We start from the raw sequence: 21,887 nt of genomic DNA, 5'->3' as shown, positions 1-21,887 counted from the left end.
AGAGAAGTTGACATTTCAGAGATTTTTATTTTCGATTAGTTACGATACATCAGTCATCCACCACTAATTAAATCAGCTGTTTTTTCCTTTTTGAATGTGTTACGTTAAGTCATAAGTGTATTTCTTAAGCCGTATAGCTTTTGTTCTCCCCTTTTCGCTCTCTTCTCTTCGATAAACTTAATCACTTTCTCTCATACAAAATTAAAACTTATCGACAAAAGAACACTCAATCTATCAATCATCTCATTCATGAACACATACATCTATTTATCAAAGTAGCGTTGTATATTAACATTCCTTTGTAGTGAAGAAAAAGAGAAAAAAAAATAGCCTACTGTGCATATGCATTGACATATTTTATACGCTATTGTTTGGGTAAAAATTAAAAGGGCGTCCATTGTTTATGAAATCCTCACGAGAATGTTTCATTTTGATTTTTTTATCAAAAGGACATCTCACCCTCACATACAATTATTCAACTATTTTCCACTATATTATTTTCATTATTATTTTTCTCTTATATTTTCTATTTAAATATTGAATTAGAGACATGTTGTAGTAATTATGAAATCGTAGCTACAATATAATTGTAGCAACTATGATTTTATATTTACTATATTTGAACTGTCACATAGTTGTAGCATATATAATATATATGAAACCGTAACTACTACAATTATAAACTATAAATATTGTTGTAGTAGTTACGGTATCGTAGTTGTTATAATGCGCCTGACCAATCCAAAATTTAGACAGAAGATATAAGCAACATATATAATAATAATAATAGTAGTAGAAACTAATTGTGTCATTTTACGTGGGGATGAGATATATTTTTGATAAAAAAATCAAAATGTAATGCTATTTGACGATTTAGAAAAAAAGAGATATATGCCTCCTTTATTGTTTTATTTTTTTTCATTAGAAATTTTTATTCTATTTATTTAGATTAAAAATCAAGAAAATGAATCACATATAGTGACAATGATTTTTTTTTATAAAAAAATTATCCTTATTATTATTTATTTGTAAAATATTTAACTTTAAATAGGCTCAATTTGAATAAAAATTAAATCTCTCTTGCACTTATGACTTAGCTTACTCTAAGTTAGCCGCACCGGGCGAGCCAAACAAGCCGATCAAGTTGATTATTCTGGTTGGATCAGTCAGACCAAACAGATAGGTCAAAAGCCAGTCGAGTGAAACAGGCGGGCCAAATAAATGAAGCAATCCAATTGAGTTAGTCTAACTAGATGAACTAAGAAGGCCAAATAAGTTAAATAGACATCACTTAAACTCAGACATTCTTTCAATTTTGTTTTCTGTCCATCCATTGGAATACAAAAGAGTTGACAATCCTCTTATTTACATTTTGATACACGCTGTAAATATTCTACAAGAATGAAAGCAAGGCAAAATAACATGTATACGATAATGTTATCGCTTTCGGTACACATGGAAGCACTCGTAGGAATATATGTGTTACGAAAATATGGACATGAGCCGCAGCAAGAGATCTGTATCGAATGCATCACATCTGAGGAGCCGGACAAGTCTCCGATACGTTCGTGAATCCTGCCGATGCCGGAACTAGAACATCTGAACGAATAAGCTGGTAGAGCCATCTGCGAATGACCGGAGATCTGCTGCCTTAACCATTGCCCGGCACAATGGACATGTCCGTTCTCTCTCGAACCTGAAGAGGGAGGGGATGCATGCTTGTTAGAAGCTAATAAAGACACTGCATTTACAGGGAATGCATCCAATTGCAGTGGCATTATGATAACAAGAAGTCGAGTCGCTGAGTGTGGAATTTCAATTAGCAAAGTTTGAATATAATATATGATGCTCGGGTGAATTCTATCGGCCAAACCGACTTTATATCTGAGAGAATTTACCACTCTGAGACGCAGTCCTCGCAGAAAATGTGCCTGCAGTGAAGTGAGATAGGAGCATGCATTTTTTCTTGGCATATGGCACAAAGATCACCAGCTGCAACTACCTGCATCAACTCCATGACATGTGAGCATATAGAGAATTTTGTTGTTTTTGGGCATTACAATGAAACCTCGCATGGCGGGAGCTTCGTGCAGTTTTTTTACAGTTAGTAAGTCAAAATGCACAGGAATAAGGGACAAATGGAAAATTTTCTATAATTATGGGTCATGCTCAATTCAGCATTGAGTGAACTTACCAAAAATAAAATAAATTAGAAGGATTCAAAGAACAGAGACAAACTGATTGGTTACAAGGCCATGGTGTACTTCAGGTTTAAAGCACTAGATAGATCTGATAATTTCTGGCAGTTCAATCTGGTTTCAGTATGTAAGCATAAATTTTCTTAATTAAATTCTAGATTGGAGCCTTTAGGGTTCTAATCCAGTTTCCTTTTCTATTTAATGAAACCGGATTGCTCAATGATTTATCATATCCTTGTAGCCTCAAAAAGGAACTGATTAAAAATCATACTCCTGGTAAAGGAAATCAACTTCATTATTGTATTGGTAGCTATGTACCAATGACTTTCCAAATAATTACCGATAAGTTATTAATCAATGTCGCTATTCTGTGCACATGCAAATCCACTATAAATTTCTCATTATTACATTATTTTTTTTTCCATTTCTCATTTTTCACTTCATTTCTTGTTTCATTTTCATTCTCTGTTGCTCTCTACTCTGAACAGAATGTAGCTGTAGCACATGTAGCTGATAACAAGTGACCAAGGCTTTACTACTACAACTGTGAACCAACATGGTAAAAGAGGCTAAGTTGTCATCATCAAGTGTAGTTGTTCAGGTTAACTGCATGTTTCTTATCCTTCCATTAAGCTCTATGGGTAAAGGGGATAAGTATTCAAGAAACAATCACATAAAACCAAGGGGAAAAATTGATCAAATATCTACTATATAAGCGAAGAAATTGGCAAAGCTCCCACCTACAGGTACACATGCCAATCAGATTTAAATTATATTAGGTTTAATATATTGAAAATATTGAGATTTTACCTGATCTGTTGTTGCATAAGAACCATAATATACTTTTCGTGATAGTGCTTTCAATGCAGCAAAAAATGATTGAATCTGGGAGAAGAAATAAAAAAAAACCGGGTGACATTTCTAAATGATACTGAATAGTGATTATTAGGCTTGTGAAAAGTATCAAAAGTTAGCAGAAGAGACACTAGTTTCTAAAAGAAGAAGAGTAACACACTTTCTCAATGACTGAAGTCAATTTGAAAGTAAGGTATAGCCCGGTAGTGAGGGATGAGAACAGGCTCCCATATTCCTTGTTTAGGAAGAACCGGTACCAAACAGGTGTTGGTAGGAGAGCACGGTATAGTAGCAGGAAGTATTCGACAAGCGTTAACAATTTCCCCTGAAAAGAAATAAATAAACAGTTAAAAATCAGCTTCGCCAAAAGCTGATGGGCATTGTGTAACTAAATACATCTACGTGGTTACTAATCACTAAATACTGTGTTAAGCTTTACAGGTTCAAACAATTACAAACTTGGATTGAATATTCTTGCACAAACTACTAGCTTATCCTAAATATTCCTATATAAACATAGAGAAAAGATCATGCAAGAGGCAAGTAATAACAAGCTTTGCAACCTGTTGCAAGGACAACCAACACTTTTATATGGTCAGATGATAAACAAACATAGACCTCATAGTTTCAGAATTAAAGTCACTAATGACACTTACTAAAGATCCTTTTGTAATGTTGGAGAGAACGCATTTGTGTGCTTAAGAAAAATTGAAGAGAGGTTACGAGCATCCAGAAGTTGGAATTATGTTGAAGTCCATAAGCAATACATCTTTATTCAATTTCTTCCAAAATTCACATTAAATGATTTAAAAATCCATAAGTGGAACAGTCCAACCACACACTTCCAAGTTACAAAGCAGCTCAAAACTAAGTTCTATTTAAATAGTAACAGTTAATACCATTACTACTCTTCTAGAAATTATTTGTTACTTGTTATCATGGGATCTTATCTAAATATGTAAAAGCTACTCAAAGTTAAATTATTGACATGCTTTAAGGACAACTTAAGACAATACATGCTGGATTACCTGCTTTCGATAGTTATGTCCTCTACTATTTTTGTAGTAGATCAACAGCAAACACTTAAGAACCATGGCTGCCTGGCGGACCAAAATATCTGAAACATATGTAACAGGTCAAGATATACTAGCATTCCGGGTGGAATTTAAAGCAAAGATGCAAAATGTTAACTAGCCATTGGAGTTCTAAAAATTTAGCAAGAAATCAACAAAGGAATAATTAAATCTTGAAAAACATCGATAAATTTAATATCAAAAGGACATTCAAGAAAATTGATTGACAGTTCAATTTTTTTTTCTAGTGAATGGATATCCCTCTCTTTACATAAATTAGAAAATATCTCATGAAAAAAAAATTAAGACACTTGACAAAGGTGAGGACAACAAATAGTAAGAAAAACAATCAAGGAACTCTAACGATGTGATGCCCTAGATTGATCTTCAAATGTTGACAGCTCACTTAAATTATTATTTTCAGTTTTATTTTTCTGGAATTTGCATTTTAAGCACTCCTACTTTTTGACATCAATTGGATTCTTTTTTCCTATTTTTCAAGTTGGCCTTCAGTTTTTAAGGGTGGGCCACTAAGCCTAAACTTCAAAGTAGGTTTGGGCGTATTTGGGTGTTGCATACCATGGTGTCAATACTAAGAAATGGAGAGAAGGGACGTGACATGGAGAGGAGGGCACACCTTCACATCAGAAACTCAATCTCCACCTAAAAGGTTTGAATGAAAACCTTAACCTTGATCTAACCTGCGAAGATACTGTCACACCAAATTGGAAACATATTGTAGTGTTCATTAAGAGAGAACAATAACACTGTATATGTAAGGTTCAAACATAATACCCAATTACTAAATAACCCATGTGCAGCTAAAATCATATCTGAATAACTATTAATCATAACAACTTAAAAAAATGTAATATTGAAATAGATTTGCATGAACTAAAGGAAACTGTAAAGCAGAAGCAATGTTAATGCATATGGAAAGTCAAACATTTGATCAGATATGACAGTAAATTAGTGTGTATTATGCAACAAGAATAGAGTTTCATGGAAATTGTAACATTAAGGAGATAGAAATCAGTGTTGCAGATACCATTGACCATAATGATAAATATGGCATGCCAAAATGGTGGTATTTCTTTGGGGGGCAGCATTATCAGTGGGTATAGAAGATCATCATTTCTGTACCGCCAATAGACTCCAAACACATGAATCATGAAGACTAAGGTGATCCCAACAAGCACAGATATTTTTCTCTCACCCTGCACATATCAAAATCAGAAGGTCTAGTTCATTCCAGAAATTGGTTTTATTCTTCACAGGAAAAATTCAGATATCAACAATGCACTCAAAGTGATTTGTTTTTATCAAAATGCTTTTATTATCTCACCAAATTTCATGAAATTCTAAGATAAAAAGTGTAACCTTTTGCTTGATTTAATCCTGAGCCATTTTGGAAGCAAGACAAAATGTATGATCATATAAACTACGAAATATTGCACTATCACTTACACTTAACCTCAAAAGGATATGTATGTTGGTTGTGTGAATACTTCTCCAAAATGGCCATCTTGGGAGATGTATGTAACTCACATCACATGCAATTGATTATTTACTGGAGTCAAAATTAAACTAGTAGTCAGTTGTATATGTGGTGTGTGGTGCGTTCATCAATTAGGATAACCTGCACTATGCCTTTTATTACTGAAAAAAATCGACCATTAAACTGTGAGCTCACTGAAAAAAAAGTTGCACAAAACCTAGCCTATATCCAACATTTAATTTCTCCTTTAGTTAGGCCAACAAATTATGTAAGAACCTCCATAATTCATTTGGCCATTTGTATTTCAAATTTACTGGAGGCAGCCAAACATACCAAATTGCCGATATAGGTCTAGAAATGAGGCTCAGGTAAATACACTTTTTTTTTATGGACAATATTATCTAACAACAATTTGCACATATCCAGAGTAGGTTGCACGTTGAAAGGGGTAAAATGTGGATTAGGGATACAGACCTTTAAGGCAGTCTGTTTCCTCAGAATATCATTAGACTTGAACATCACTGCGGCAATCCAAATAGTTACGAAGAATCCTGTCAAGTTGCACAAATGTAAAATATCATAAAGGGGAAACTATATAAAATATAATCTTCTTATCCACTCTGAAAAACATGAAAAGTATATTTTAATGAAGTTATGATATAAGGAGTAGATATAAAGATAATATACCAGACTACAGCATGAAAATATCATCCTGGGTACCCAAAATTTTAGCATGTGCTTTCCCCAAACTAACCCCTAGGAGCCAATCATAACCGCATGGCATTTCTTTGATAAGTTGTTTCAAATTTTAGAAGATAGAACATAAGCTTAAGAAATGGATCAGCTCAAGCACAGATTGAACTCATGGACATCACAATGAGAAGGGGGGGGGGGGGGGGGGATGAACAGTTGATACCCATATAGTCATACCTTGCAAATGCTGTCTGATGAAAACCACCAAAAGCAACAAGGAGAATGGCAGTATCTGTTCGGTCCACCTTGCTATTTGCTGTATATCATATCTCTGGTGCCCCGAGTCTCTACTACTGCCTCCTGTGCCGTTTGCCGGTTCGTCCGCGCTGCTACCACCGGCGGTCACCGACGCCGTCGATGAAGATGCTGACGACGCCGACTCACCAACCTCATCGCCATTCCGTTCATCTCCTATTTGACTCCTCGAAGAAGAAGAAATCGATTCACCGGGAGCACCAGGACCACCGGAATCCCCATCTCTCCCAGTCCCTGCGCTCGCCCCCGCCCGCAGACTCTCCTGATCTCCCACGCCAATAATTCGAATCGCCACCTCACCCTCGCTACCACTAGAAGCCACAGACTCCCCGGCCGTACGGCCAAAACCACGGCCCCTCAACGCCGACGCCATCAAGCTCTCCTCCTCCCTGTGATTAGCCGTGGCCCGCAAAACCCCCAAGTGCTCCAACGCATCCGAAAGCCGTGCACGGATGAAACTCGACGGAGCAAGCTGCAGATGGTACCTTCTCGACGGCCTGCTACTGGGAGAAGCAGACTGGCTCCGTTGGAGCCCCGGTCCTCCGCCGGACGACTCCATCATCGGCGACCAAATTGTAGAAGAAAACCCTCAAAAAAAATCCTCACAGAACTTCGATGGACGAGTATGATGGGCGCGGAGAGGGTTACGGAGAAACCCTAACGATCTCGATCGAGCTCGGAGGAGGAAGACGGTGGCAGATCTTCCAAGCGTGGATCGATGAGAATCGGTCTCGGTTTCCCACCAGCCCAAGGTTTCTCTTCTTAGATACGAACATTTGGTGGACCAAAAAGATGCGACTAAAGGTACGAAAGGAACCGGTTTTTTTAGTAGACCAAATCAGGGCTACTGGATTTGTCACGGTTCAATGGACCGGACCGAAAGGTTGAGTGCAGCGGCATCGCAGCAAAACCCTACCCTGATCGTCAACCTAACTATAAATAGCCAGTAAGCTGAAGCCATACTAGCGTGCAAGGGAGGGAGACTAACGAGCTCTGGTTGCTGCCTTTGCCGCGGTCTAGCTCGTTGGCGATTACGGGATACTGGTTTGGATCGGGAGTGGTTCCCAGGTACTTGAGATTTCTAGTCGATGATTTCGTTTTATTCGATTCGACGGAGATGTAGCACGCTTTAGTTTGGGGGGAAATGGGATGTGGTGTGTGGCTGGTCTTGTTCGAGATCTGTTCCTGGTAGCCTTATGTGTTTCGTTTTCTGTTTACGTTTGGTATCAGAGCTTCGATTTGATGGTTCGTTTCTCCGGCTGTTGTTTTTGGCTCTAATTGGATTGCTGTTTACAGTTTCTTCAGATTCAGATTTGGGCATTTGAAGTCGAGAACAATATGACGGGCGAGGATCCTACAGAGCTGAAGGAAGAGGTACCTGAGGTATTCGATTGCTGGGTTTTCCCTGGCTAGTTCTTGTTCTTAAATTGTTGGTCGCTTTGCTCCTTTGGTAGGATCGTTATGATGTATAGTTATAATTAATTTTACAACTTTGGTCTGCCTTCAAGTTTGCCCTTCTCCGCAGCAATGTTGTTTCATTCTTCTTCTTCTTTTCTTTTTTGATTTTCTGTTAATTATTTTCTTTTTTTTTTGGAAACAATGGATGTAGATTTTGCCCTTTGATCCAACTAAGAAGAAGAAAAAGAAGAAACCTGTGGTTCAGGATCTTGTTGAAGTGGTAGACAAATTAACTGAGAAAACAGAAAATCTAACTGGTATGATTATTGTTGAAAACTCTCTACTCTTTAAATCTTATTCTTCCTTGTTGGTAAATCTTATATGGAGTTTTAAAAATAAAAGTATTTCCTTGGTGCAGTTACTGAAACAAATGAACCAAGTTTAGTTGGCTTGAAGAAAAAGAAGAAGAAACCTGTCAGTAGGAAAGCTCTACCCTGATCTGTGTCAAATTTGCTACAACTACTTTTTTCCTAAAATATATCATTCTTTTATTTACTTGTTGACAGGTTGAAACCAACTTCCTGAATGATGAAAATGGAGACCAAGACCAAACTAGTAAGATCTATTTGCATAAAGTCTTATTCTGATTTGTATGGGATAATTTAATTTGTGTTCTGAAAAATTCAAATAATGGATACATTCTGAATAATGAATATGCATTTCCAGTAAACTAAAATATTCATGCTCTTAAAACATAATTACTCAGTTATCCATGGTATTGAGTGTCAATTTGCAATGCACAGAGCTTTTAAACTCAACTTACTCTTTTTTCAGTTTAACTACATTGTCATTCACTTTATATCGAGTCTTGCAACTCTTGTCTAGGGTCATTCATGCAAAAGTAAATATTTAAATAAAAAGTTGTTTCTGGCTAATTTTAAAATAATTAGGGTGCCCTTCATCTATTTACATTAACTAGGAGCACCTTAGGATAAGTCGTCTAGTGATGTTTCTGAACTATGCATAGTGAAGCATATGCAACATTCACTTTTACCATTAGAAATTCAAGAAAATGTTTTTGATGAATTGGATACTAGATAACAATGTAATTGATCATCAGGTGATCAAGTTGGGGAGGATGAGGAAGGAGAAGGCATTGTCCTTGGTGTTAGTCGATATCCTTGGGAAGGAACTGATCGTGATTATAAGTATGAAGAGGTGTCGTCAACTTATTTTCCATATTTTTATTCTGTTGAAGATGTTCTTGAAACATGACTTTGTTTAAGTTTTAAAGTAGCTGTCCTTTTGAAGTACATGTTCCAGAAAATTCTTTGGGTGGGGATTGTTTTACAGGTTTGTTTTCCTTTTTTATTATTAGAGTGCTACATTGGAGTTAATCAACTAAAAGTGATGAATTTGTGTTTTTTGGAGGGAGGGAGAGATCGATGGAATAAGTAATTACACTGTACACTTCTGCGACCATCTATGTCGATGTTTTCTTTGGTTACAATCATTGTACCCCCTTTCATAGGACCAACCAAACTCAGATTCTGCCTTTATTTGTGTGATCTGTAGACTGTAGTGCCACTTAAAAGATGCACCTTGTCAAATGTTTTGCACCAATGTAGTTACTATGCTATGTTGGAAGTTTAATTTACTGAGGCCTCTTTGCTACAGTTCCATGGTTGTCGGCCTCTTTTTCCTTTGAAAAGAATCGTAGTTCTCAGATTGTTGTTTGAACTCATGATATTTACATATGACAATGCAGCTTCTGGGTCGAGTATTTAATATATTGCGTGAGAATAACCCTGATCTTGCTGGAGATAGGCGTAGAACTGTGATGAGGCCTCCACAAGTTCTTAGAGAAGGAACCAAGAAGACAGTTTTTGTGAACTTTATGGATCTTTGCAAAACGTATGACTACTTTCTTTTATGTTTGGATGTTCTCTTACATCACAGTCTTTCTAATAGTTAGCACATTCATGCTGTTTCTTATATGTCATTGTGGATACCCCTTTTTGGTGTACAATTTTAAATCTTGTCAAGCAATAATGCTGTTGTATTAGGTTAAGCTTTGCTGGTTTCTTGTGTTGGAATGGTCAATATGTAAGATGATATTAGGCCTGTTTTCCACATTAATTTTCCTCGTTCCTGATGTAAACTTGGCATGTTCACTTTTGTGTTTTTTGGTTACTTTTGCCATGTCCCTATCTCTTTTATGCAACTTGAAAATCAAGTTGCTGTTAATATGAAAATCATTTCCTTGGTTAGTCTTAAATTGTAAACTTCATCTGCTATATCTCCAGCCATAGCCTATTTCTTTTGTTTGTGTTACCATAAATCTCTCACAGGAAATTTTCATAGTATCTTTTCTCTTGTTTTCTCGTTTTGATGATGGCAAACTTGCATTGTTCTAAAAATATCTGTGTTCTCCAGGATGCATAGACAACCAGAGCATGTTATGAATTTTTTACTTGCTGAAATGGGAACAAATGGATCACTTGATGGACAACAGAGACTGGTTATTAAGGGTAGATTTGCCCCTAAAAATTTTGAGGGCATCCTTAGAAGATACATCAGTAAGCTTTTATGAGAATTTTGAATTTTAATTTCTGATCCATCGACTGTCATTATGGGTGGTCTGTTTACTGCATATCATTACTGGTTTCTGCTGTCTACTTCTGTTTGAACTTTGGGTATATTTTGATCATTAGAATATTTTCTCAATTGAACTGGCAACACAAATCAAAGCACTGCTTCATTTAAAACTTTGGTGTGTAACTCAGCTCATCATAACACATTGTAGCCTGCTGCTGGATTTCACCTTCACATGTAGCCAGTTAATAGCGTACTTTAACAGTCTGGTGGATGTATAGGATAGGGATGGGGGGTAGTGAAGGGAAAGGGAAAGAAAACAGGATCTCCCTCCTGGCCATTCGCCCATACTCATCTGCCCACTTAAGCGTGTCATATGTATTGTTTCTTTCTGATTTGACCAGTAATTATCATTCTTTTTGTTCAGATGAGTACGTCATATGCAATGGCTGCAAAAGTCCTGATACTATACTTTCAAAGGAGAACCGATTGTTCTTTCTTCGCTGTGAACAGGTGAGCACTTAAACTGATTGCACATGTCTTAGTTAATTGATTGTTTTACTTAGATCCTGTTTGTGGATGGTTCCTACTACTATCTTGTTCTATAAGGTCTATGATGATCAACTAACATACTTTTGCCTACATTTCATGATTAGTTGTATGATAAAAAACATGGTGTTCTGATAAAACATGTTGTGAATGGATTTTTTATGACAAATATAACACCTAATATCTTCATATCTAGTTTTGTCACCCAGCAGGTGTATATTTAATTGAAATGCTGGTGCAGACTCTAGAAAATTACACTGGATATTCTTTTTGTGTTCAGTTAGTTGAGACTGCACCTTTCCAAAAATGATAATGGAATATTGTTCCCCTCATTCCTTTATTTGTGGACTGTATCTTTTGTTTATATTTGTCAAAGGGCCAATGATGACCAACTAATATTTTGCCTACATTGCTTGATTAGCTGTATGATAAAAATATCGAGTTGTTCTGAGGCTTTTGGAAGGATTAAAATTTAAAATATAAGCAGATTGGATTTTACTTGATGTAAAACAGTAAACAATATTTAGATTCGTCCTTTGTCATCGTTGACACTTCCTTCATGTTCATAAATATGTGGTGCAGACTCCATAAATTTTGCACTTCAAGCGATCAGCATTCATTCTTTTAAGCTGTCTATTCTTCATTCTTGATATGGTGTTCTGCATTTGCGTAATGCTACATTTCATCGTTTGAATTCATCAAAAGGCCCATGATGATCGACGATTTATATTTGCCTACATTGCTTGATTGCTGTATGATAAAAGAATACGTTGTTCTGAGGCTTTATGAAGTGTTAAAGCATGTACAGTAGTTCTAAAGAGCAGAGCATTTGTACTTTTCATATTTTCTTTTGTTTTACCTCTCACAAAATCAAGCATCGCTAGAACATACAAACGATATGCTGATTCAGTCTGTATAAAACCTCACCTCATGCTTTCAGTTAGCCTTCATTTTCCCAGAAATTGCGCTGCAATTTTAATCTCCCTGTTATAGAACTTGCTTTTGTTTCTTCTACTCATTGGTTTTCTTTTTGCATTACGAATTTGCTCATCTCATGCAGTGTGGCTCTTCGCGTTCAGTCGCTCCTATCAAGGCCGGTTTTGTTGCACTTGTGAAACGCCGCAAAGGCACTTGAGCTGAGCATTCGCCTGTTTGTTTCTTGCTTTTCTAGACCCAAAAAGAAATAGCGTCTCACAATCTCAATATTTCATTTATACAGTCAATTATGTGCCTATTTAGCATCCATTCAACAGTATGATCAGGTATTTATCTGTGTCCTAACATAAAAGTGGTTGGATTTGCTAGCTTTGTTAAAATTATCAAAGTTCCAAAAAATTTATTTGAGAATGCATTTTAGTGCATCTGAGCCTTTATGCTCTGTAAATTGCTCATAAACCTATTTCCCGCAGCCATACAGTTTATTAGAACTATTGGATTTCAGGGATCTTCACAAAGAAGATCAAGGTTAGTGTGTTTAAGGATGAACAAAAATTCAGTTAAATTGAATGAATCCGAATTTAAAATTTTGATTTGGTTATTTTAAAATTTTAATTTGTTTAAAAAAATTGGTTTTGATTTTAAAATTTTTATTTCATTAAATTGAATTCAATTCATTAAAATAAAAAAAATAAAATTTATAAATTTCTAATTGATAAATTTGTTATAATATTTTAAAAAAATTAATTATTTTAGTTAATTTGATTGAAAATTAAATTAATTTGATATTTTATTGATTTAATTTTTTTTAAAATTTGATTTAATTTGATTTCGATTAATTTAGTTTAAAAAATTTGAAGATTTGATTTGTTTTTTGATTAATTTGTCTTTGATTTTAATTCGAAATATTGTGATTGCTGGGATAGTATATTTTACCTTATGCAGAAGAATATGTTATGTTTGGAGAAGGCTTTTAAAGAAGGTCGAGCGCGTATGTCGATGTCAATAGCATATTGACAACAATGATAGAAGTGGCATGGTTGAACAGCATGATACTGCCATTGAGCAATGCGGCTAGAACATGATAAGCAAAGCAATGAGGTCGAGTTCATGAAGAGTAGACTCACACAAGAGTAGATGCACATCAAGAGTCGAATATAACGGAAAACCTTGGCACAAACAATCAAAAGCTTAAAGTGGCTACAAGAGGCCAAGTTTTCTTTGAAGTTTTTGCATTGAACATTTAGAAAACCAAATCCACCATTTCAATAGAAATCAAGAGGCAAAGATCAAGCCAATATTTTTAAAATCAGATCATTCTAGTTCTAGTAACAAGACTACCACCTTTTATTTTGTCGATACACAACCATTATATTCTTAAAAGTACACAATACAAGATACACTCAAGTTCAACGTGTTACTTAAAAATTCGATATCGAATACGATTACAATGCAAACTTAACAAATACACTTTATAGAGATGAATATCAAAACGAATGAACGAGCTAGGTTCCATGTTGAAGATTGAAGCACTAAAGCACCGCTGCGCTTACCTTCCCTTTGGGTTCATGATCTGCGAGAATATAGCACTAGGAGTCAGGCCATCGGAGTCCTCGCTCGCTAGACTCTGCCCTCCGATACTTATCGAGGTGGTTGATGTTGTTGTGATACTCGGTTCCACGGATGGATCATCAACTTCTTTCTTCCTGATCATCAGAGTTTCATCAGACATGCCAGCACTGATAATGCCACTTTCCTCAGCACTCTCCTGCAGCTGGAGGGCAAATTCAAGGTTCCAGAGCACATCGCCCATGGATGGTCGTTCCGTTCCGACATCAGCCACACACTTCTCGGCAGTCTCTGCAAACTTCTTGAGACACTGAGGAGCGATCTTGCCCTTCAGGAAAGGATCAATTATCTGATCAAGAATTCCCTTCTTCTGGCAGTGCACTGACCACTCAGCCAAACTCACTTGTTCCTTCGGAAGTGTTGGATTAAGAGCCGGTCTAGCACAAAGAACCTCAAACAATACAACCCCGAATGAGTAAACATCAGATTTCTCGGTGAGTTGCTGCCTCCTAAAGTACTCTGGGTCAAGATATCCAAAACTACCCTTCACAACTGTGCTGACATGGGTGTGATCCAATGTAGGACCAGTCTTGGAAAGACCAAAATCGGAAACCTTAGCAACCCATTTCTCATCTAGCAGTATGTTTGTGGTCTTCACATCTCGGTGAATGATGGTATACTTCGCGCCCGTATGGAGATAGTGCAGTCCACGGGCAGCTCCAATGCAAATCTCAAGTCGCTGCCTCCAGGTGAGGGGTGGCTTTTGAGTCTTGTATAGGTGCTCTCGCAATGTGCCATGAGCCATATAATCATAAACGAGGATCATCTCACAGTTCTCTTCGCAATAACCAATCAAGGAGACAAGATGCCGATGGCGGAGCTTTGAGAGCATCTCAATCTCAGTCTGGAACTCATGAACACCTTGCTCGGACATTGGATTACCACGCTTTATAGCAACCATTGTCCCACCATCTATCACCCCACGGTAGACCTTTCCGAATCCACCAACCCCAAGGAGGAGGGATTCATCAAAACCTTTCGTTGCAGCCTTTATCTCCACGAATGAAAAGTGGCGGCATAGGTTGGTAGGGAGCGATGAGGCATAACTGCCAGTGGCATTTGTTTTGGCTGATGTAGCAGAATGAGAATTTCCATACAGTGAGAGAGGAAGCCAACCGGAAGGCCCATCGCTGCTAACTGCATCCTTTCCTCCCACCTTGCGGCGCCTGTAGAACCCCACAAGGCAAAAACCGACAATCAACAAAGCAAACCCTCCAACCACTCCACCGGCAATTGCTGCAGCTCTACTCTTGTGGCCTGTGGACTGCCTATAAATCCTGTTAGCATCCACCTGCGGTTCGGGCCTCGGCAGTGGATTAAGTCCTGCAAGACTAGCATTACTGTCTTGAATCTTAAAGACCTCAAGTCCATTCAAGATCGCATCATAGTATTCCGGTTTATCTCTAACATTTGGATGGAGTGCAATCCACATATCTATCTGTCCACTTCCTGATGTTACAACAACATAGTCCTTGAAGACGGGCTTACCTATTCCATTGCTCCATGCAATTACATCAGCTCTTTCTGAACAGTCTGGTTGCTAACATAGATATCAAATACTCTCTGATTTTGCTTTGTCATCGGATACTGTATCTCACAGAAATGGAACCTTACAAGATAATAGAAGCCAGCATCGACCGTAACAATCCATGTGAGGTTGTAGTTCAGATTGACCTGTGCATCGGGCCCCATCGATCGTGCAGTTGAGTAAACATCCAATGGCGCAGTGTAGCTCGGGACACCAGTGGTGTAAGTAATTGTGACATTGGGATCATTGGAGTAAGTTACCCCGAAAGCAGCCCCAAAAATGTATTCTGAATCATCAGTCCAAGAGCGATACAAGCCTGAATCCTGGATAGGGGAAAGAGATTGCCCGCCGACATTGAGCCGATACATGGTCTCCACTGCCATGTCTGGATCTACAGTGTATGGCAAAGGATCTCCACCTATGACAAGCTGAGGACTTCCTAATGTGAAGATATCAGGGATTGACACAATCTCAATACCATTGATGAAAGCAAAGGAATGTGGATGAGAGTTTGATGGGGTGAAGGTGAGGTTCAATCCGTCGGTAGAGGTATTAACCGAGTATTCACGTGTGAGGTAGACATAATTAAGAGAATTGACAGTCAGGAAGGCGCTAAAATTGCTGAGAAGGGTGTGGTCGTTGCAGGTGACGTCGAAGAAGGCGTCGGACGGGGCGTGGCTGGAGTAATTGGAAGGGTAGAAGTAGAGGCGGATGAACTTGCGGCCAGGGCCAACAGGGAAGGAGTAAGTGAATGGGGAAGTGAAGGTCCTGGCCGTCATGAAAGGTACTTCCGGGACCGAGGAGTCTAGCCCGGACGCCGTGAGGCCGCCGGCATTTAGGGAAGGTGCATACTTTGATCCGGTGTCCCCCTCCCAAACCCGGGAATCTGAGTCATTGGCCCGCTCAGAGGAGCCACAGTTCAGGAGGATGTAATCCCTGGGGACGTACGTGGAGTTATCAGCGGCGACAAAGACCGGCGCCGCCGCGACGAGCAAGAGGAAGAGGAAGGAAGCAAGGAGAAAGGCCGAAGGCCATCTGCAATGGTTCCTCATGTGAGAAGATGAGGTTTTGGTTTCCACTGAGGAAGACCAGATTTTCGACAAGAAGGAACTCCGATCTAGGAAGAAACAAACCCTAGCTACAGCAACAAAAAGGGGATCTTGCAAGAAACCCTAGGGATTTCACTCAAGCACTCGCACTCTCAACAGAACGATCAGAGAAACAGTAACATCTCTGCAAAATCCTGCGAGTTCATCCAGAAATGGCGAATTTCAGCTCAAAATCATCAAGAAAAACAACAGCACCAGATCTAAAAAACGCAGCAAAACCGAATCAAAACCGACGAAGCGAGAAGAGGAAAGAGGAAGGGAATACCTCCAATGCGATCCGCGAGGGGAAGACTCAGTGAAGCGCGGAACGAAAACAGCTCCTCCTGAAGCTTTCGATCGCTGCGCCTTTTTGGCTTCCAGCTCTTCGATCACTGTCCCTCCGCCTTCAAAACGCGTGGCAGCTCTTCCCTTCGAACGCAACCGCGTTGCGGTGCCAGCTGTGTGCCAGCTGATGAACGGCGCGATCGCGGGGCGCGAGATGCGGGGGTGCGATCGCAGCCGCCGGATGGACGCAGGGCGGTGGGTGGTGGTGGTGATGGCGGCGGGGCCCGCGCAACGTGGGCAGCACGAAGATATTGATTTAATAGTCTTCTGCGCGAGTCGACGACGACTTATAGGTGGAAGTGTTAAAGTCTCCGCTTAATGACGCTCTTGACGGCGATTATTTCGGTTTTCTAAATTTTACCAAAAAGAAAAAAAAAAAAAAAAGAAAAAGAATTTGAAATTGGGGACTTATTAACATGATATTCGATGCTCTTTATTTTAAATTTGTAATAATTTAGCTGTCTTAATGTTGCCTTTGGCAATAGTATAGCTGTAAGTTAATTAGTGGTTTATCATGTTCACGATTCAAATCTCAACTATGATACATCGTAGTATATTTTTAATAAGATGAAAATTTTAAAAGGTTGATTATTGGATAAAGAGTTGCACGCATCTGAATTTACCTTTATACTCAGTGAAAATTTTTTTGTGGAATCAGATAGATCATCTAAAATTGAATATCTTGGTTTCTAGTTCGACTCCCGAGCACCTTCCATTCTGAGTCCAAGGTCTAAATATGTTAGATTTCTCGAGCTTAACTTTTTCCTCAGCCTACATATCGAGCCCAATCTCTTTCTTCCTAGGCCCTACTCGACAAGCCTATCTTCTATAATCCTAGATCATTTTAGGAGTATCAAATATAAATGGGTCAAGAAAGGTATAGGAGTGTTTGTTTATAAATTTATAGCGATTTAAATACAAGTAATTAGTTTGAACAAACTGTTACATGAACCTAAAATGGTATAAATTATAAAAGGAAAATATGTCTCGACGGTCTAAAAAATGCATAGAGGTGTGTTTTTTAATGATTTTAGATCAGTTTAGATTCGTGTAGCAGCTTTGAACAAACCTACTATATGAATTTAAACTAATATACATTAGAGAAAGAAAGTATATAATGAATCTAGTGGATACGGGAAATGTATGAGTTCTTGCTTGTGAATTTAGAATAATTTCATCTAGAATTACAATATACAGCTAAATCGATTTAAATTGAAAATGAAAGATATATAATGCGATAAAAAAGTAATTTCATTCGTCTCAAATAGTCTAGTATCGTCGGTTCCACAATGAGACACAAGCAGATAGATCATATACTAAATAGGCCCTTAAGTGGGAGGGCATTCCGCAACTATCAATCCTACGATTCGATCTGTGTCCGATGTAAAAATGAAAGACAATGTTTTGGATAAAAATAAATTATATTAAAAGAATTTCATGACCATAAGTCATGACATGGGAAGCACTCAAGAATCTAAAGATATATGTTTGGATCTTCATAAACATTCCCTCAATCCTAAGAACCATGCCCTCATATTGACATCGATTGTGGCTTTGCCAAATCAAATAGATTATACATGTGATACCCAAATGCCTGACTTTGTTGAGCATGTTACTCCCATTGAACCTGTGTTGGAAGAGGTTCAACATAACTACCACTGTCAAAAATCTATCACTCATGTGCATCCATTGTTAGACCTTTACCCATAAATGTTTAATGGCCAAGCAAGTGAAGAAAATGTGGTATGCCGTCTCACCCTCTTGTTGGCACAAGGAGCATGTCTTGCGGTTTTCATACACCAATTTGTATTTGGTGTGTGTTCTGCCATTTGCAAGAAGTCACATGATGAATTGATACTTTGACATGATATATAACCTCTACCCATGGCTTCCTACTAGCCCGTGGCTTGAATAAGTCATATGTAGCAGCAGTGTGACACCGCTATTCTTCCACAAGTTGGGATGCATTTTCCATCTGAGGAGGAAGCTCGTGATTTTTATAAAAAGTATGCCCAAGGTCTTGGTTTTGGTATTTCAAAAATGTACTCTAAAAAAGGGGATGATGGTCAGCAGAAGTACATTTCATATGGATGTTCTAAAAATGGTAAAAGTGTTTACAAAGGTAAAAGTTCTTTTTATCCTAGACCTTGTAGCAAAACGGATTGCAAAACACGCATAAATATTAAAGTCCAAGATGATGGGTTATTTCTCATTAATAGTATTCACCTTGAACACAATCATCCATTAAGTTCAAGGAAGTCGAGACATTTTAGATGCAACAAAGTGTTAGATTCCCAAACTAAGAGGAAATTAGAGTTGAATGATCAAGCGGGAATAACATTGAGTAAGAGTTTTCAATCATTTGTTGCTGAAGCAGGTGGCTATGAAAATTTATCATATGATGAGAGAAAGTGCAGAAATTATGTAGTTGAAGCACGCAGATTATGACTCGGGGATGGTGATGCAAAAGCCTTAAATAATTACTTTTGTCGTATGCAAAGTAGAAATTCAGATTTCTTTTATACGATCGATGTAGATGAAGATTGTCGTATAAGAAATATATTTTGGGCTGATGCTAGATGTAGGGCTTCATATGAGTATTTTTCTGATGTCATTACATTTGATACTACATATCTCACCAATAGTTATGATATGTCGTTTGCTCCATTTGTTGGAGTAAATCATCATGGTGAATCTGTGTTACTTGGTTGTGGCTTGATATCCAGTGAAGACTCTGAAACATTCATTTGGTTATTTAAATCATGGTTGACATGCATGAGAGGACGAGCTCCCCGAGGTATTATTACGGATCAGTGCAAAGCCATGGAAATTGCAATTCTTGAGGTATTTCCAGACTCTCATCATCGCTTATGTCTTTGGCATATAATGAAAAAAATTCCAGCCAAGTTTGGTAGTCATGTCAACTATAAGTTGATAAAGAAAAATCTGAAAAATATTGTTTATAATTCTTTATCTTTTGAAGAATGTGATAGCAATTGGAAAAAACTGATTCAAGATTTTAATTTGGAGAACAATGATTGGTTGAGTTCTTTATGGAGTTGTCGTCATAAGTGGATGCCTGTGTATGTGAAAGATAAATTTTGGGCAGGAATGTCAACAAGTCAAAGAAGTGAGAGTATGAATGCCTTTTTTGATGGTTATGTTCATTCAAAAACAACTTTGAAGCAGTTTGTTGAACAGTATGACAACGCTTTGAAAAGCAAGATTGAAAAGGAAAATAATTCTGATTTTGCATCTTTCAACTCAATTATTCCGGTCATTAGTGGTCATCCAATTGAAAAGCAATTTCAAAGTGTTTATACTAATAAGATATTCAAGTTATTTCAGGATGAAATTAGGAGTTTGATGTTTTGTAACACTTCCTTTGTGAAGCAAGAAGGGTCAATTATCTTATATGAAGTGGTGGAAATTGTATTGGGAAAAGAGGGAGAAACTCCAAAAAATATTCCATTGTTAGTACAATATAATGAGGTGGACTGTGAGCTGAAATGTTTGTGCCGTCTATTTGAGTTTCGAGGAATTTTATGTAGACACATGCTTTCTGTTCTTATCAAAACAAATGCCACTAGAGTTCCAGAAAAGTATATTTTAGAACGATGGCGCAAAGACATTAAACGACGGTATCAAGGCATCACCAATATTTATGATGATTCTTATTTTCATGAAGAAGAAAGACAAAGATATAATAATCTTCAACCCTTGATACAAGAAGTCCATCATCTTGGGTCCACAAATGATGAGAGTTTCTCTATTTTAATGAGTATATTGAAAGATGCAAAACAAAGACTCATGGATAGTAACAGTGTTGATTCAATAGATGGTGATCATGATAGCAACACGATACATGTGGAATCTAGAATAGAGAGCAAGGAGTTCCACACTCCACTAAAAGTAAGAGCTCGTGGACGTCCACCAACAAAAAGAAAGCAATCTAAAGTTGAGCAAATTGTGAAAAAGGTGGCGGCAAAGAGTAGAAACCAAGCTAAGGTTTAACTCATTATACTTTGATTTTATGTTTTGGATATAATTGTTAATATTAAACATAAGTTTTTTGTCAACAGGATGTGAGAGGTGGCGGCAAAGAGCAAGAAGATTTATCAAATGTTGGGCAATGTTCAAGATTTTGCTAGTGAAAGGAATTTGGGTAAAAATTAGTTTTTGAACATCACACAACTCATATGCAAGTTATGTAACTGAGATTGTTCTTTGTGTTTTTGTAAAATGAATGAATATCTATTAATTAGTAAACTAGCTGTTAGAATTTTCTATCTGTTGCTAGTTTACATTTTATAAATACACTTTTGTATTGAATTTGGTCATTCCAACATGACACTCTCCCTCTCCCTTGTCAGAATCAATTTAGCATTATTTTGAGCTTAACTTTGATGTTTACCTGTCAAACAGAAATAGTGCTGGGTATGTATATCTCCGCTTTGACAATGTAACCTCATCCATGAAAGCACAGAACGCACTTCATGGGAGGTGGTTTGCTGGAAAGGTGATCACTGCAATTACATGGTAAGCGACGCTCTTCTTGTTTGTAATGTGTCAACCGGTAGATGCTAACTGACTGTTATGAATCCAGGCCCCCCAGCAGTATATGACAAAATTTTCAAATGCTAGCTGAAAAGATTAGTTCAAAACGAGACAGAATAGCGAGTCGTTTGCAACTACTGTAATCTTGTTTGTTGTACTGATGAAATGGTTAGTGGATTAATTATCTTGGATGTATGCATTGATGAACTAATTGTTAGTGGTAGGAATTATAGATGAGAAATTTCTCTTTGGAGTTTAATTCTTTTGACAGACCCCTTTAGATTTGAAATGCAATATTTGGAATCCTCCAGGAGAGCATCCACTGCCAACGCCACTAATAAAACCTTCTGCTTGGCTTCTGAATAGCACTTGGTGAAGGGCATCGGATAAGAGGATTTAATAAAAATAAAAATCATGAATAAATTAGAACTAAACCCAACTACCTTATACGAACTTCCATTAAATGTTTTCCTGAATAATCAAGGCTAACAGAAAATTTGAAATGCAAAGGGCAATCTGAACTAAATCAAACTCAAGACAAAAACTTGATTCTCCTGCCAGATATGCACGTTTAAACAATTGCACAAGCAAACCATAAAAATGGCAAGGTATAGAGGCGAAAAAAATTCC

The 21,887-nt window shown here is 37.6% G+C and overlaps 4 protein-coding genes, 2 non-coding genes and 1 pseudogene across 7 annotated transcripts; 5 read left to right on the top strand and 2 right to left on the bottom strand.

Annotated features, from left to right (window-relative positions):
• Positions 1 to 1,274: 1,274 nt before the first annotated feature.
• Positions 1,275 to 7,405, bottom strand: LOC141828365 (uncharacterized). Its single transcript, XM_074715791.1, has 8 exons — positions 6,555 to 7,405; positions 6,099 to 6,175; positions 5,175 to 5,343; positions 4,082 to 4,170; positions 3,214 to 3,378; positions 3,009 to 3,083; positions 1,899 to 2,002; positions 1,275 to 1,696 (listed from the first exon to the last, which is right to left on the bottom strand). The coding sequence occupies exons 1-8, from the start codon at positions 7,192 to 7,194 to the stop codon at positions 1,591 to 1,593; spliced, it is 1,425 nt and encodes a 474-aa protein (XP_074571892.1). The 5' UTR covers positions 7,195 to 7,405; the 3' UTR covers positions 1,275 to 1,590.
• A 205-nt stretch (positions 7,406 to 7,610) lies between these two features.
• Positions 7,611 to 12,521, top strand: LOC141828326 (eukaryotic translation initiation factor 2 subunit beta-like). 2 transcript variants are annotated; one of them, XM_074715739.1, is made up of 10 exons: positions 7,611 to 7,700; positions 7,929 to 8,006; positions 8,242 to 8,347; positions 8,449 to 8,504; positions 8,597 to 8,645; positions 9,151 to 9,248; positions 9,799 to 9,944; positions 10,467 to 10,609; positions 11,053 to 11,138; positions 12,235 to 12,521. In XM_074715739.1, the coding sequence occupies exons 2-10, from the start codon at positions 7,971 to 7,973 to the stop codon at positions 12,307 to 12,309; spliced, it is 795 nt and encodes a 264-aa protein (XP_074571840.1). In that variant the 5' UTR covers positions 7,611 to 7,700; positions 7,929 to 7,970; the 3' UTR covers positions 12,310 to 12,521. The 2 variants fall into 2 exon arrangements, with proteins under 2 accessions (XP_074571840.1, XP_074571838.1); XM_074715737.1 differs by having other exon boundaries at positions 7,929 to 8,015.
• Positions 11,548 to 11,632, top strand: LOC141828721 (small nucleolar RNA SNORD34). Its single transcript, XR_012601813.1, has one exon. It is a non-coding gene; the product is annotated as a small nucleolar RNA SNORD34 (small nucleolar RNA).
• Positions 11,876 to 11,960, top strand: LOC141828723 (small nucleolar RNA SNORD34). Its single transcript, XR_012601814.1, has one exon. It is a non-coding gene; the product is annotated as a small nucleolar RNA SNORD34 (small nucleolar RNA).
• Positions 12,522 to 13,508: 987 nt separating the features above from the next.
• LOC141828324 (receptor-like protein kinase FERONIA) lies at positions 13,509 to 16,752 on the bottom strand. Its single transcript, XM_074715735.1, is given in 3 exon segments — positions 13,509 to 15,263; positions 15,266 to 16,510; positions 16,642 to 16,752. Coding segments are annotated over 2 exon segments (2,658 nt in total). The 5' UTR covers positions 16,320 to 16,510; positions 16,642 to 16,752; the 3' UTR covers positions 13,509 to 13,659.
• Positions 16,753 to 19,586: 2,834 nt separating this feature from the next.
• LOC141828325 (protein FAR-RED IMPAIRED RESPONSE 1-like) lies at positions 19,587 to 20,859 on the top strand. Its single transcript, XM_074715736.1, has 2 exons — positions 19,587 to 20,708; positions 20,783 to 20,859. Exons 1-2 carry the CDS (start codon positions 19,587 to 19,589, stop codon positions 20,849 to 20,851), a joined length of 1,191 nt encoding a protein of 396 aa, XP_074571837.1. The 3' UTR covers positions 20,852 to 20,859.
• A 337-nt stretch (positions 20,860 to 21,196) lies between these two features.
• LOC141826962 (mannitol dehydrogenase-like) overlaps positions 21,197 to 21,887 on the top strand; it is a 5,604-nt pseudogene continuing 4,913 nt past the window's right edge.

Source organism: Curcuma longa, chromosome 4 (assembly GCF_044706935.1).
Source record: "Curcuma longa cultivar G26 ecotype Majalengka, Jawa Barat chromosome 4, ITB_CL_G26_1.1, whole genome shotgun sequence".
NCBI classification, from domain to species: Eukaryota; Viridiplantae; Streptophyta; class Magnoliopsida; order Zingiberales; family Zingiberaceae; genus Curcuma; species Curcuma longa.
This window is presented reverse-complemented; position numbering and strand designations above follow the sequence as displayed.